At 41.4% G+C, this 15280-nt stretch overlaps 2 protein-coding genes across 8 annotated transcripts in view; one reads left to right on the forward strand and one right to left on the reverse strand.

The window, feature by feature from the left end:
• The window catches only part of TEX10 (testis expressed 10), a 53033-nt gene extending 47884 nt beyond the window's left edge, over positions 1 to 5149 (forward strand). For all 4 annotated transcript variants that reach the window (XM_066992687.1, XM_066992688.1, XM_013181160.3 and 1 more), the window contains exons 13-15: positions 2214 to 2395; positions 3410 to 3620; positions 4914 to 5149. In XM_066992687.1, the coding sequence (XP_066848788.1) occupies positions 2214 to 2395; positions 3410 to 3620; positions 4914 to 5027 (507 nt within the window). In that variant the 3' untranslated portion in view covers positions 5028 to 5149. The remainder of the gene's footprint in view (positions 1 to 2213; positions 2396 to 3409; positions 3621 to 4913) is intronic.
• The window catches only part of INVS (inversin), a 101202-nt gene continuing 88758 nt past the window's right edge, over positions 2837 to 15280 (reverse strand). For all 4 annotated transcript variants that reach the window (XM_066992685.1, XM_048079551.2, XM_013181159.3 and 1 more), the window contains 3 exons: positions 10111 to 10340; positions 8995 to 9075; positions 2837 to 6280 (listed from right to left, as the gene is read on the reverse strand). In XM_066992685.1, the coding sequence (XP_066848786.1) occupies positions 6165 to 6280; positions 8995 to 9075; positions 10111 to 10340 (427 nt within the window). In that variant the 3' untranslated portion in view covers positions 2837 to 6164. The remainder of the gene's footprint in view (positions 6281 to 8994; positions 9076 to 10110; positions 10341 to 15280) is intronic.

Genomic DNA, 15280 nt, shown 5'->3' on the forward strand with positions numbered 1-15280 from the left:
ATATCTAAACTTAGGTATTTTATTTTTGACTTCTGAGTACTTCAACTTGTTTTCAAGCCAGGATAGCCATAAATGAAAGGTTTCTTGTTCTATTTTTTTTTCTTTTTTTTTTTTCCTCAAGTTTAGAACCATTATCCCTTGTCCTGTCACTGCACTCCCTAATAATGTGATCTGACAAATATCCACAGCCTACTGAAAAATTTACCGGTCCAGAGCTTCCATAGGAGGTGGCTTATCTGTCGCTATTTTCTGGATTTTGGGGGCTGACTTAAATCACAGCTTCTAAATCAGCTTGTGCACCCTATCGCACTGTCCCTCGAGGGCTAAATGACATTTGCATTTGCAGTAGCGGATTTTTGTGGCTGATGATACTGCTGCCCAGGATCTCTAACTGGGTGGTAACAGCTGGGTCACCTAGCAGGGAAGGAAGGCACTGTATAGGCAGCGTCCTACCTGGAAACCTATTGCGCTGTCTCATCTACTGGATTTGTGTAGGTTGAAACGCCTGGGTGCACGACATCTTCCAGACTCGCTGATAGGCATGTTTCCTCAGCAGTGTTAAGAGATCGGGCAATTTGTTTTTTAAGATGCTTCTACATACGTAGACATTTGTGTAGCTCACTCTAAGTTCTTGTTTGTGGTTGGTCAAGATAACCATTATTAATTTGGCGAGCTGTTATTTGGTAATCTTGGTGGTAGCTGCAGTCTATCTTTTGTCACACGTGAACGCCATCCTTCTCTTACTTCTGCAGCCGGCTAGCGCAAGGTCAGCTTGGGACAATGATCTGTGCTCTTGGCTTTGAAATACACCAAGTGCATTATTGTATTTATACTGGAAGTATTCAAAAGCATGAACCCTTCATTGTTCTTTATAGCTTACCCCACATGAGTAAGCATTCCAGTGGAATGTATTCCTTATTTATGTAGCTTGTTACTTCCTTATTGATCTTTAAAAACAACAGCAAAAATTCCTTAAAAGAAACAGATGACCCTGTTGAGTGAACCAACTGTCTCTGCCTAAAACTGTGTACGTGCTGGTGAGCAAATTAGGCTGCTTTAAAACTCCTTTAATTAATTTCTTATGGAGGTAAACGATGCCCCATTAGCAATGTGTGTATTTTTAAAAAATATGTTTTACTATGCCTATAAAATTCAAACTCAAGCTAATACTTTCATTTTAACAGCAGCAGAGCATCACCCCAACTGTGGGCCCACGGTGTTTCGTTAGCTTTAATTTAACTCCGATCACAATGCTCCCATTCCTGTCCAGCACGTTGGATTTCTAAGGAGACGAGCCCTGGTGGCCCCCAGTAGCTTTTCTGTCTGGAGAGTAAATCTGAATGCCCTTCTGCCTCAGTGACTGCTCGCTGCTGTTTCAGGACAGAGAAGGGATGCTCTGTCCCATGATATATGCTTAAAAGGAAAGACCTGTTTTGTCCAAAAGCTTCTTTTTGTCTGCACCGTCCTTCAGAGAAAGGCTTAAAGCATTTTCTCTTTGAATACATTTGAGATGAGCGATGTGTCTATTTCAGGGGATGGCACGGAGACGCTGGTTTTCTGATGTGGTTACAGTCGCTGTTAGCTGCCTGTTTGTACTGATTTTTATTTGAAAGTTGGAGAGTTGAAAGTTTAAAAGCTGGAGAAATTCATTAGAACTTTTACACGAATAATAGTCTATTTCCGTACTGGTTGCTCAGAGCATAACCTACACCTGGGCTCTCAAATTTGATTCTAGATTTTGTCCTCTTTGTAACTTGCAACGTTATACACAGAAAAACCAGTCCAGTTTTGAAAAGCCTGTGTGTTGCAGGAATTTGGAGAAGCAGTGGGTGCTTCAAAGTTTTGCCTAGTCTTTTGTAGCAAAGTAAGCGACTCTGTTCAGACTTCTGGGTGGAGGATTTTCAGTTTGGGGAACGAGAAAGGCTTAAGTCCACCTCTCAGTGTCACTGACCAATCAAAGTGGTATGGTAGGCCTTCTTTAACCAGGGGTGACTGCTGAGGCTCAAATGTTTTTTAACCTTCTTTTGCTCTGGGTATCAATTTCTAAGGAAAACAGGAATTTAAAAAATGTACTAGTATGTATTAACTCGAATAGAAACAAAGTAATGTTTGTTATAATTATGAAAGAACAGAAACATTTGGCACTAGATGTTTGTTTAACAGAAAAACCCATGTATAAAGTGATGAACTCGAGGATTTTTGTTTTAATACAGGTTGGATTGGTTGTAATACCTGATAGCACAGCTGGGTCTGTTCTGTGTGCCATAAATAAGCTCTTGGATCAAGCTTGCATCCTAAGTGAAAATCTACACAAGTTCTTAGCCTCCTGTTGTTACAGTCTTCTGTACTTCCTGCTAACTTTAGACAAAGAGGATGCAGAACATGTACAGAAAAGGTAATGTTGCTTTTCGAACTGTGTTAATTGCCTCTGCTTTTATAACCTAAATATAACAAGTATTTAGAGATGTCAAATGAAAGGACAACCCCTCTTGCTTACTACCAAATAGTACTGTGATTTAAGAAAAAAAATCTGCAAACTTAGCTGGAATTATTTAAAACAATAACTTAAGAAGGTTTTGTCTAAAGCTTTTACTTACAGTTGTTCTAGTTAGATGTCAGAACAATCCTAGTGGCAGAAAGGTAAATATTTATACCTTAATCTTCAGCTTTACCCTTTAGTTTCATTAAATGCATTGAAAAGCAACACGCAAAGGATTTGTCTTTATAAGCTTATACTTGACTTGATGATTCAGCTTTAACAAAACTTCTCAGGAGTCATTCTATAGACTGCAAATCCATTTGATTTTAAAAGGGGAAAAAAAAAAAGCCACAGACACCAGATTTCAGTGTTTATTTACCTGTATAGCAGAAATGTCTTTAAACAGTTTAAACTTTAGAATTTTTCCTATAACCATTCCACATACAAGAAAGTTGGTCAGAGCTGACTTTAAGACGTGTTTTTAAAACCAGACTCCTCCTTCATTTACTGTATTTAATGACTTAAATAGTAGAAAAAACTGATTGCATTGGTTTTGTTTGGGGGGGGGGGGGGGGGAGGTTGACTCTTAAAGACTGAGTTGTATTTTAATTACAAACGAAATAAAAAAAATCTTCCCTGCTGCATCAAGCAGAAGTTACACTGTGTAGGAGCTTCAGCAACACTTGTAGCTCCAGGGCAGGACCTTAATTTTTTTTTTTCCCCAGTATTGTCCATAATCTTAGAATATTTTCAATTATAGCATTTGTCAGTACAAATTTTCTGCTTCAGCTCTAATTGCGAGTGTAACCATGCCAAGTGGCTTCAACACAGAGGTACGTTTCCTTGTAGAAATACAAGGCCTAGGTCTCAGAAGTGTATTTGAAATAATCTTCCTTAATCATTTCAATTTTTGTCCTCTTTCCCTCTCAGGGATATGCTGTGGGGATCGTGTATTTCTGCATTAGTGCTCCTGCCACGATTACTAAGGGTGATGCTGCAAAGCCTCCAAGTGAGCAGGATCTGTCGGGAAGAACTGCCTGTGGTTGCTCAGTTGCTTCGCTTGCTAATGCAGCATGGTCAGCTCAGGAGCCACATGATGACGAATGAATTTCTGGTGCAACAGATTATCAAGGACATTATGGTAAGAAACCTCGTCTCGTCTCCCAGACACCACAAGGATAGACTTCATGTTTATGTTCACAAATTAGTGCAAACCCTGCACTCGGTAAAACACAAGCTTCCATTTTGTTTGTCTCGGTAGTGCAGGCTGTGTTGTAGGCTGCTACTTGTCTGAGCTCCTGTACTCACTGCCCAGGGCAGGCAGTTCTGATGTTTCGCTTGATTCAGCCCAGGGGGTCTGGGCAGCGACCGGCTCTGTAACAAAAGGCACTGGAAGTGGGTGACCTGCACGGCCTGGTTGCTGGAGAGCTGTCCCAAAATAAGGAGCTAGTTCTTTCTCTTTTATTGGAGCAGGGGTATGTCTGTGTACAAAGATGTAATTAAATCAGACAAACTCCCTTAAATACATACGGAGGAAACTCTCTCGAGTATGCAAGTGTCTAGAGAGAAAAGTGGTAGATGTTTTTTTAATTCACAACTACTGCAAAATCCAGCAGCCTTCTATTTACACTTCCACCTTTTAGAGCTTTTGAGATTATTACAATTGTTTTTCCTCTCAGGAACCAGATCTGAAGCTGCCTCTTTGCAAAAGTTCGTACTAGTTTTGAGCACAGATAGTTTGTATTGCCCACAGGCTGAGTAAGTAAGCTGCAGGTATCCATCCAGTAGTAACTTTGTAAAGATCTATCACCAAAAATTTAACCTCGCGGTGGCAAGAACAGATGTGAGTGTATCATGCAGGTTCTCTAACAAAAAATGAGATCCTTGGCTTCCTTTGGTGTTGAAAAGGCCTCAGCCAGTTTTTGTAATGTTTGACTTTGGCTGGGTTGTGGGTTTTGTTGAGATTTTTGTTTTGTTTTTTTAACCACTGAAGAGTGGTAAGGAGGATGAATTACTGGACTGTGGTCTGGGTTGGTCTGTTGGTAGCAGCTCTTCTGTAGGCTTGGGTACTGAGCTCACAACCATGCTCATTTGCATTTTGATTGACTACAAATGGCAGAATTGGAAAGTAAGCAAACTGCTGTAATTAAAGAGTAAGGAAACGCATCTGATATAATTCACACGCTTCATAATGTACCACTGACTTAACGTACCAAATAATAACACTCCATAATTTCAGCATTAACAGGCATATGGTGTTTAAATGTGTAAGTGAAATGAAAAATGTCACTGCATGCGGGTGAACAAGGCTACCTTGTATCTTCAACAGAGCACCTGGTTAACTGTAGAAACAAAGTGAAGCTTTACTAATACTGCTGGTGAAACTGAGTTTTACTTTTTTTTTTTTTTTTTCCCTTTTCGCCCTTCTTTCTAGACACTGAAGAGTGGTGAAGTCCAAGAGCAATGGCTAACAGACCTCCATTACTGTTTCAACATCTACCTTGCCTCTCACCCCCAGGGACCTGGCCCTATAAACACGGTATATTAAAGAGGTGGAACTGCATTTATTGTAAAGCATTTACTTCTATTTAGTTTTGAATGGAAGATGTTGGAACAAAGCTTGTCAATGTTTTTGTAAGTGAAACAATAAAAATTTTACAAAGAATTGCACTCTTGCTTCTAAGAGCTTTCATTTCAAGCAAGTAAACATAACTTTACTGGAATTTCTTTTTGTGAAAGACCACAGTGAACGGTCAGTTAAGGAATCCTCTTGAAGCTTAAGTTCTTGTAGAGAAACAGAGACTTTTATTGACTCCAGTCAGCTATTCTTTTTAAGCATCACATCAATTAAAATAATTAGAATTATGTAACACCAACTAGAAAAAAAATAGAAATACATATATTTTGAAATCAGAATAACTTATTTTTGGTGAATTCGTATTTTAAAGGCTTTGTGCAAAGTAAATACTGTACAGTGGCAGCTCCAAAGCTTATATAAAGACAAGTTTTTGTCTAGAGCAGGCCCCTGTCCTTTCTTGCTTTCTGTAGAAACTCATTTTATGCATATATAAAAATACAGTTATTAACAAATAAATAATTGGGGAGTATCTCAAAAGTAGAAAACATACCTAGCAGTTTCCATAGGCTTTGGAAAGAGCTTTATTTACTGAGTGATTTTTTTGTCAACATTTCTACTTGTCCTTCCAAAGCCATAGCTAGCTGAGAGTGGAGCATGAGGTCTGTACTTCCTTTCCTGGTTAGGTTTTGAAATATGTTTAATAAATTTGAGGTGAAATGGAACAGCAGTCTTTTAGAACTGTTACATCTCCAGTACAGTTTCACTCTGTTGAAACTTCATTTAATTAACGCATTCAAAATTCCCACTTTTGACAATGGAAATGTTTGCGAACCACTGCAACTGCCCTGCAATGCTAGGTTCAGCACTTTTCTGTTTCCAAATGCAGTTCAGATTTCATCCTGTCAGTAAATAAATTAACAGTTGCATTTAAAAACTAATTTGTACACAAAATAAAGTCCAACTCCTTAGCAGTCTGCTTGGCATGTAATGCTGATATAATACAAAATTGAAAATGTGTTCAAGTTTAAGATGTAGATGACTTGCACATTATGGAAAAAATACATTTATACCAGGATGTGTTCCTTGAATTCCGATGTCCCGTTTTCCTTAGTGCTTCAGTCTTGTACTTTTTGATTTTGCAGCAGTGGTCGGTCTCATGTTGTATGAAAACTGCTTGGATCTTCCCATGTTCTCCAGCAAATTAACGTACTGTAGGTTGTTTACTGGAAAAGAACAAAATAGTTTTGATGAATAACTCCAGCTGAGAAAAAAGTTTGTTACACTGGGTTCTGCATTTCACAAAGAACCTACCAGGAAACAAATGTGCCTTGTTCCTCACAGATCACTGTTGATTTATCTGTAAAAAGAGCTCTTTCTCTGGCACTCAGTACAACTTAAACATGACCGTGTGTGTTTAATGCAGGCATAATAATGGAGCTTAATTTAGGATTTACCCTCATGAGAGTTTTGAGGCTGAGGGTTCAGTCACTAATTAAGGCTCTTGGCTGAGTTTGCTGAAGAGCAGCAAGAGATTTTGTTTTGCAATATTTCTGTCCTCTAACAACAGGTGCTGGGTTGTTTCTGGAAGATACGGGAAGCTAGTCCAGGGTTAAAGCAAGCGCTCCCTGAATTACTAGAAAGTAAAAAGGAGCATCAGCTGCCCATTCTCTGCAGTTTTGAGTCTGGCTTAACATCAGGACTCATTCAATGTTTTCATTTAGTGTAATGTGCTACAAGCAGTGTGTATTCCTTTCCCAGATTTGTAGAGATTGGATGCAAACATTCTTTCTAATGCCAATAATTCAAAAAATCTCCTTTACAATTTCATGAGCACTTTTGGTATTGACACTGAAACAAAAAAGTGGGCTTATCTTTCTGGCCTGCTGCAGAAAGCTTCTTTAGATGTCCTTTACTGAATTGACAAAAAATATCTATATTAAAAAAAAAAAAAAACAACTTTAAATTATACCACAAAGGCACTATTTTTCCAGTCATCAAGAACAGTTTTGTATTTTTCTTAACATCTACCCGTTGTCTGTACATCCCATTACACGCTCACTCCTTTTCTACCTGTCATCCCTTCCTCTCTCCCCTGCTCCCTACTTATTTGTGTATTTCCTTTCACGGCATTCTGTCTGTCCACCCCAAAGTGTTTGCTCTGCTTATGCCAAGAAGTTAAATGAGTTTGGTGTCAGTCTCCTGTTAGAGATTTGTCACTGCGTGCTTTTTCCAGTAGCTATATGAACATGAAAACTAGGGCTGATAGTCAGTCTTCACCTTCCCCGCTGCACCTTCTGCAAGAGACGACTCAAACTGAACAGTCCATGCTGACCTACTCCAGGCACCTACGTCAGAAGTAGAGTATCTGGCATTAGCCACTGACAGCTCTGAACTTTTCCAACAAACGTAATGTTGTCATGCACGAAGGCAGCCAGATGAAAAACATGTTATTGTCTTTACGTAAGGGCTAAAGTTCCCCCAGCTCCTATTAGGTGAATAAAAGTAGGTAGTGTTCTGCAGGAACTGGGCAAAGTTCCTATCACTATCCTAGTCGTCACCAAGTTATGAAAGTAAAGGACACGCGAGCCTCAGAAGAAAGCCTTTTTATAGCAGTAGACAGGGGGGTCTGTTGTCCTAGAAAGTTAAACGAAAAGAAGCATTATTTGCTGAAGCTCTTTTAACATTTAGATTGGGGGCTGTATGAAGAGGTGGCAATCAAACACCTGTCTGGTTGGGCCTCTTAATTAAAGCAGTTATTTCAAACAGTGGAAGAAGAAAAAGCCTTGGTGTCTCACAGTGTGGCAGAGATGACAAACCGAAGGCTAGGTCTACCGGTGGATTGCCTTTTGACTTCAGCATTTTGTAAACTAGGAGGAAAATGTATTTTACTTTCCTATGCAAAGTGTGTGAACCACTGTCTCCTTGAGCCATTTGCTTTTTCTGTCGGTCTGTGGCTTGGCTCTGAACTGCAGGTGATGCAAAATTCTCAAAACAGGCATCTACCAAAGGAGTACTCCTAGGAGAGGCAACCATGACTTCCTATTTAACTTATCTGTCAAGCTACTGCCCCATGCATAAAGCTTCCAGCCTTTAGTGACCTCGATAATACTTCTACAGGTTGTGTTTTTGGCTACTATTTGATATTATGTGTTGTAGCCCCATCTCTGCCCCCATGTCTTGACAGTCCCCGTCATGCCAACTTTCAAGTACTTGTCTGGCGACCCTACTGCCCCGGTGCCCGTTCCATAGATAAAATTTCAGTTACAAACACAACTGAGGCTCTCCCAAGAAGACCTAGTAATGACTTCTTACGTGGTTTCTGTGCTAAGCAGCAGATAAATGCATGCTTTCTCCTTAAAACTCACTGCATATAAAAAGAATCTATGAAATAATTGAGGCCCTGTGCACAGGACAGGAACTCCATTGAGGCACTTTAGTAGAAATGTTAGAGATTAGATGACTAACTTTGGATTTTCAAATTTTACCCATGAACTAAAGCATGTATTTCTAACAAACAGGTATGTGAATTCTTGGTACGTGCAGAAACCCACTACCTTTACTTCCATAGGGCTAGCAAATATTTGTGCTGATGAACCACTGCCATAAGCATCTGTAAGTGCTTTCAACCACAGCTGAGTGGCTTATTACTGTACAAATCCATGATATTAAGCTCTTCCCTTGCCCAATCAAAACAGGCTTTCATATAAATGATTCAATATAAGGATAAAAGCACGGTGCTCAAGTCCAAAAGTAGCGAAAGAACATTCAATCACAACAGGTTGGTAGCAGTTACGTGTCTTGATATGAGATAACCAGCTCTTGAACAGTTTGGTTTTTTTTTTCTTTTCTAAGATGACCCCAATCACATATATATAAATAAATAAACATTAAAGTCATTTGCTATGTTCCTAGTATTGTTAAAGTGTATGTGTCTTACCTGAGACCAGAGGCACATCGGAGAGTTTCAGCTTAGAGGAAGGTCTTGCTGGCTGACACACTTTGCCTTCCTGAGAACGTCCTTTAACAAACAACAAGAACAGCTCTATGTTTATTCCTATAAAGACGGGGTTATGTATATCTATAAATTATTTAAAGAGGCTACAGCATTATTTTATCCTAAAAAAATGCTCTCATTCATCAATGAGGATACTTGTGAGACATTTTGCATTACAGCAAATTGTTACAACTTCAACAGAACTTTAAGCAAACTTTGAAAGTCTTGCACTATATATGTATACTATGTATATATAGTATAGTATATAACAGAAGGAACATTAAGTGATACCTTTTATTTTTTTATTTTTATTTTTTTGATCATTTTTGGCTATCTAAGCTATAGAGCCATAACAGAAGTGACTTACCACCTGTTATAGTACATATAGCTAGCATGTCTTTACTCCATCAGTGATCCACCCTACAAAGGAACCTGAGTTTAAAAACAATGCTTTTCCTCTATTGTTTCCTCAGGATGCTTTCTTCTGCACTGCATATTCAGGCATACTGCATAGCACTGCAGTGTTATAAAAGATGATTTTTGCCCTTCCAATAAAAATTGGCTGTCTTCAGACAAAGCAGTTATTAACACTGAACACGACCACATTCTTCAAACTGAAGTATTTAAAAAACAACAATAATCAAAATACCATAGAAGTTTAAAATAACGTTTGGAAGGTTCATCTGCGTTCCATATAGCTAGCCACGGTGCATCGATACAGCCAGTTATCCCCAGTGTCACTGCTCTGTTCTCTCTCCGCATTTATATACGTGAGCAGCTCTGGCAACAGAACTATCTGGTTGCTCAAGACCTGTGCTGGAATAGTGACACGGTGATTCACACGGCCTTAGAAGAAACCATGTTAAATCAGAGAGGTGTTTTTTTTAACCAGAAACAGAACTACCCATAGCACCTGAGACTCAAACTCATTGTTACAAATAGTTTAAATCCCTAACGATTAGGTAAGAAGTGTATAGAAGAATTCAAAACATAGGGAACACTTTATAACTTATAAAAATAAAAATGTAGTTATTTAAAATACAGTGAAAGCAAAATTACCATATATCTGCTTGAGGATGGACTGCTTGCTAGTTTTTATGGCTGAGCTGGTTCTGTTCACGGATTTCAGATTTTTACATGAAGGAACTGACTTCAGAGGGCTATGGTTCAGCTGTTTCTTCCAGGCAACCTGAATGAGGAAGGCAGCTGCCTCTTGTCTCCATTTGTCTTCATCTTTGCACTGCCGCTTAGCACTGAGAAGCCGAAACAACTCCTGTCGTAGATGGTAACTAGAGAGCAGAAAAGAGAAGAGCACTTGTTTTAGGTGACCTGTTTTAACTTCGGTGCTTTCCATGCATCAGTTCACACGGGGGATTACACGAGTAACTGGGGAAACAGAACTCCCACTGATGTGCCAAGTCACTCGGATGAGAAATGTTTGCTCAGAAGAAAAAGTAGGAACTGGGTTCAATTCTAGAGGCATCCCTTGCTTCACACAGCTAATAAAGACCTGGCGTTACGGGTATCAGAAGTTACGGTTCTGCAACACAATACACAGAAAATCTGGAGGAGAGAAAATCTATAAATATTTATGATGTAGCACTATAGTCAATACTATTTTCTCATTTTCTCTGTATTCACAAAATAACATCGCATTTTTGACTGCGCTTTGCCACTTTGTATTCCGGGTAAATCGATGCAAGAGAAGCCAAGTCTACCTGCACATCTCTACAGAAATCTGTGCCAGTTTCCTTATGGTCTCCAAAGATGCTCCCCCCTGCCCTGTTCGCAGTGAGCTTCTTGCTTTTCTCCCCTTCCCTTCAGCACCTCCCCAGCTCCTAACCTCTTGCGTGTGGTCACAGTCCTGTGCCAAGTGGTGACCGCAGATTATCCGTCCTTCCCCCTGGAGTGCCTGATGGCCCCAGCAAACGAGGAGGTCCCTTATTTTATTTATTTTTTGGTCTTGAATCAGATAGAAGCATTCAATCGGATATTGGCATTTCACACTCACAAGTCAATTAAGTGGCCTAGCAGTTAACTCTGAATCTTCCCAGCACAAACCTGTCGCAAATGAGCATTGAGTAACACTTGTAAAATATTAATTATAAGTGCTTGGTAAGCGGCCAAAACGCATTGATCAGCTTCCCCGCTGGCATCCAAAAAGGCCTCGGTGAAGGGAGGGAGGAAGGAGGGGGAAGGAGGGGACTTGTTCTGCTGCTCCATCTGCAACAAGTCCTAAATTAAAATGAGAGACGACACAACCAGACGCAAACTGTTTCAATGTATGTTATGATCCGATGAACTACGGTATTCAGAACCAGCCGCCGTATGTAGGAAATGAGGATACAAAAGCACACCGGCATGCCAAAAGGATATGAGATGCTCGCTTACAGCCCTAATAACTTTAAACTTTCAACAAGCTTTGTAAATTACCTCTGTGAAATTTGCTGCCTAAGAAAAAAAACACGTATTTAGTCTTAATTCAGTGGAACTTCAGAATCCAGGCGTGTGCTGGTACGCAGCTCGTTAAAGTAGGTACCAAACGTGGGGAGCAACCACGCCGTGCCAGTAGGTGCCTGCGCTGCCCACAGGATGTAAAGCACTGCCTGACTCCAGGACAGGAGCATTAATGAGAGACAGAAGAAGAAATGCTCCAGTTTTGTTAACTAAGACGTCACTTTGAACTTTTCAGTGGGGTAAGAGGAAGAGCAAGTGAGGGGAGCGTGACGATGACTGCGCCTTGCTAGCATAGCTTGTGCTAAGGGTGGGCCATGTGAGCCCCCCCGGCAGGAAAAACAGGAGGGGAACTGTTTCAGGCGTGAGCAGGACAGAGCAGCACGCTGCTTTCTGTGGGCGTTCGGTAATTACTGCCAGGAGCCTGTGCTGGTGCATGAAACGAACCATTCACAGGCGCTCCACCTTTGCACCCAGCCATGATTCAATGTTTGTAGAAAGTTTCTGGTAGCTTTTAACAACGAGAAAACAACCGCGAGGCTCTGAAACGCAGAAGATGCAGGCAGGTATCTTTAGAGTGAGCGTGCGTTTTTTTAAATGAAGCTCCTCCTGTAGCAGATTGCTCCGACTCTAGGGAGGAAAAGCAGAACGGGACCAAGTTTGGTGCACTGTGAATCTGACCTGCGGTGCCTTAGCAAAATACCCACTACTTAGTCAACAAAAATAATGCCCATAAAAGAAAGGTGGGATATACGTGCAGAATGACACAGCTGGCAAGTAGTGCTCAGGTTCAGTGTTAGAGGGGCTTGAACACAAAGATACTGCCGGTAGGGTGTGCGTGTAGCAATAACAGGCTGAAAACCCTTGAGTCCAGCAGGAGCCCAGCTGTAGCAGCAACCAAATCGCTTCCAGCTTTTGTCAACTCACTGCGGGCCGCGGAGAAGGGAACAGGCCCCAGTGCCCCCGAGGAGAGAGCGAGGCAGACAGGGGATCCGCAAGCCTCAGCGAGCAGGAAGAGCACTTAACCTTTGGCAAGCCCCACACCTTGACATTCACTCCGGAGGACTGCATTTACGAGGTTTGCGGACACTGGGAATTGAAACATTTTCCTGCGAAAGGGAAGTTTGGCATGCTTTAGGGGATCGGCGCCATTGTGCTGTAGCTCACAGTGGCTTTCAGTGCACTTCCAGTAAGAAAATCACCACTGCAGAATTTGCAGAGGAGTGAGACAAATGCATGTAACCCTCACTTAGAGAAATACCAGGACTCGAGCACATTTTTCTACATGTCATTAACGTACAGTTCTCTGGCTGCCTACAAGTGCAGGCTGTTTACCAGCGCAAGCCTGGACTCAGAGACAAATAGGGGTGACCCTCTGACTTGGGACCCACATCCTAAACTGAAATACGAACCCTCGTTTTGGGAGGATGTGTATGGTCTGTGCTTCAAAGCAAGAGGCAGAGCTTTTCTATTTTTGAAAATAAGCATTACTGCTGGGGTAATAGCATGGAAACGGGGAGTAGAAAATCTGGTCTGATTTCACAGCCCCCATCATCCACGTGGGTTTCAGGACAGTTGGATAAATAAGCTCATGTTGAGCTTGAGCCGTAAGCAGGAGAGATGGCTGGGCTCATGGACCTGAGAGAGAAGGTAGGAGGGAAGCACGACTCCTCTTGGCAGCTCAGTGCCCTCACCTCGGCATCGCTGCCCCCTGAACTGCCCGGTGTTCAGCCGAAACAGCCACCAAAATTAATGCATTGTGGTGTTGCTGCAAACTTTGAGCCCCATCAAACCTCTAGCAACAATAAATTTTGTGCAGATGTAAGAAATGAGAGCGAAGGAGGGGCAAACGTAGCCTCTCTTGTAATCTTGCAGGATTTATGATACTCATTAATGTTCTATATTGTGTCTGTAAGTTTTGTAGATGCTACAAATATATTTATTTGTCTTCATTACTTCTTTAAATAGCAAATTATTAAACAATCTTTAATCCCCACACTTTCCACAGTCTTTTAAGTAAGTGAATAACCACCTCGTGCCAAGAGACCAGTCTGTGGATGAACCTCCACACACTTCCAGTTCAGGTAACACATCACCATGGTTTTACAGGTGGGTATTTTGGAAAGGTCTATCCAAAATGCTCAGATAATCAAAAATTTAAATGGAATGCAAAGATTTCTGCAGAGGTAAGCCAGCTCGACACATGGCTTCAGATCCTGATCCTTGTGAGGTGATGTGCACAAGTGCTCAGTGTGTATCTTTACACTTCGACTGAAAGCTGTATCGGGCACCTACTGCTTTGTAAGGACTTCGGTTTGCTGTTGACTGAAAACAGGGTAGCCTTCAGAAGTAATAGTATCACACACGGATGTACTCCCCTAACCTAATCCTGACTTCCTTTACTTTTTGGTATCCAAAAGGATCTGAAAGCAAGACAAGAATTCAGGTTTCAAAGTAGAAGAGAAGTTAAAGGACAATTTAGAAGATTTGGGAAACTTTGGGAAGCAAGGAGGCATTTACACAGCCTCTAGTAAGCAGCAAAGGGAGCTGATGGCAGAAGTGGTGGGAAAAAAAAAGGGAGAGCTTTGACTTTCAGATCCGTGTGGGTATAAGGAGTACGTCATAAATAGCAAACAGAGACCAAAGATGCGAGAAGTACAGAAGTACTGTGTACAGTGACACTGTATTAAAAAGTCAGAATTTTCACCCCTCAAAAAGGCTCAAAATGAATTAAAAATAACATGTTCCCAAATGTTAACATTCCTCTGGAATAGGAGTGTACTTACAAAAGCCAATGTCACTTTTGTATGCCAACAGCAGCGAAGAGATAAACTGGAATATTACTGGGCTGTAAACCCAACCTCATTCTGGGAAATACTTTGGCTAACCAATAAAAGAGCTGGAGCAAACAGAAGTATTTGTTGAGCCAACGTGAATGTTTAAATGGCCATAGTTCAATTTAGGAACAAACGAAGCACCAGCTTAGACCATGGGGCACCTGTGCTGGTACCCATCCCACCCCCACCAGCGGCCAGCATCAGCTGTCTCTGTGCTGGACAAAACTTCTCTGCACTTCCTAAGTTAACTGTAAAAAGTGCCGGGTTCCCAAAACTCCGCAAACAACAAGCTGGTGATACTTGCCTCTCGGCTACCTGGCGTCTTGTGCAATGGGGAGCCCGGGTAGCACTCCCCTTGCAAAATAAGGACCATAGGATTTTTCAGGCCTGGAAACACCGCCGTACGCAGGCGGCACAACCTCGTGGTTACCCTTTCAGAGCTACGTGGTATTACACCGCCAGATCTCTTCTTTTCAAAACAGCAGGCTTGCACAGCAGCAATTCAGAACTGGTCTCGCAATTTTGGGTCATGGCCTTGCTTACCAGAGACACAAATAAATATACTGAAAAGCGCAGTGTGTAGGAGTGTAAGAGGCATGAAAAGGCATTTTGGTACTAACAGCGAGATGCCAGTATGTCTGCCTCAAGCTTGCCTGCAGGAGTAGAGAGAACATAGGGATGTCAAGGGCCTGCATATAAAAAAATAAAATAAAAATATTTACAGGAGATGGGGGATAAATGCTGAAGGCACGAAGCCTGACACCAACCTCTCCTGCAAGCAGGTGCCTCCCCATCCTTCTCTATTTAAAAGACCAGACTAGACTAAATTCCCCAAACCTGTTGGGCAGAACTCCTTCCCCCATGTCCCCATTTGCTATTTAGTGTGAGAGACACCAAGACCCAGGGGAAGCGAGGTCTGCCTGGCAACTCGGCATCTA

The sequence above is a fragment of the Anser cygnoides genome, chromosome 2 (assembly GCF_040182565.1).
Source record: "Anser cygnoides isolate HZ-2024a breed goose chromosome 2, Taihu_goose_T2T_genome, whole genome shotgun sequence".
Classification (NCBI taxonomy): Eukaryota; Metazoa; Chordata; class Aves; order Anseriformes; family Anatidae; genus Anser; species Anser cygnoides.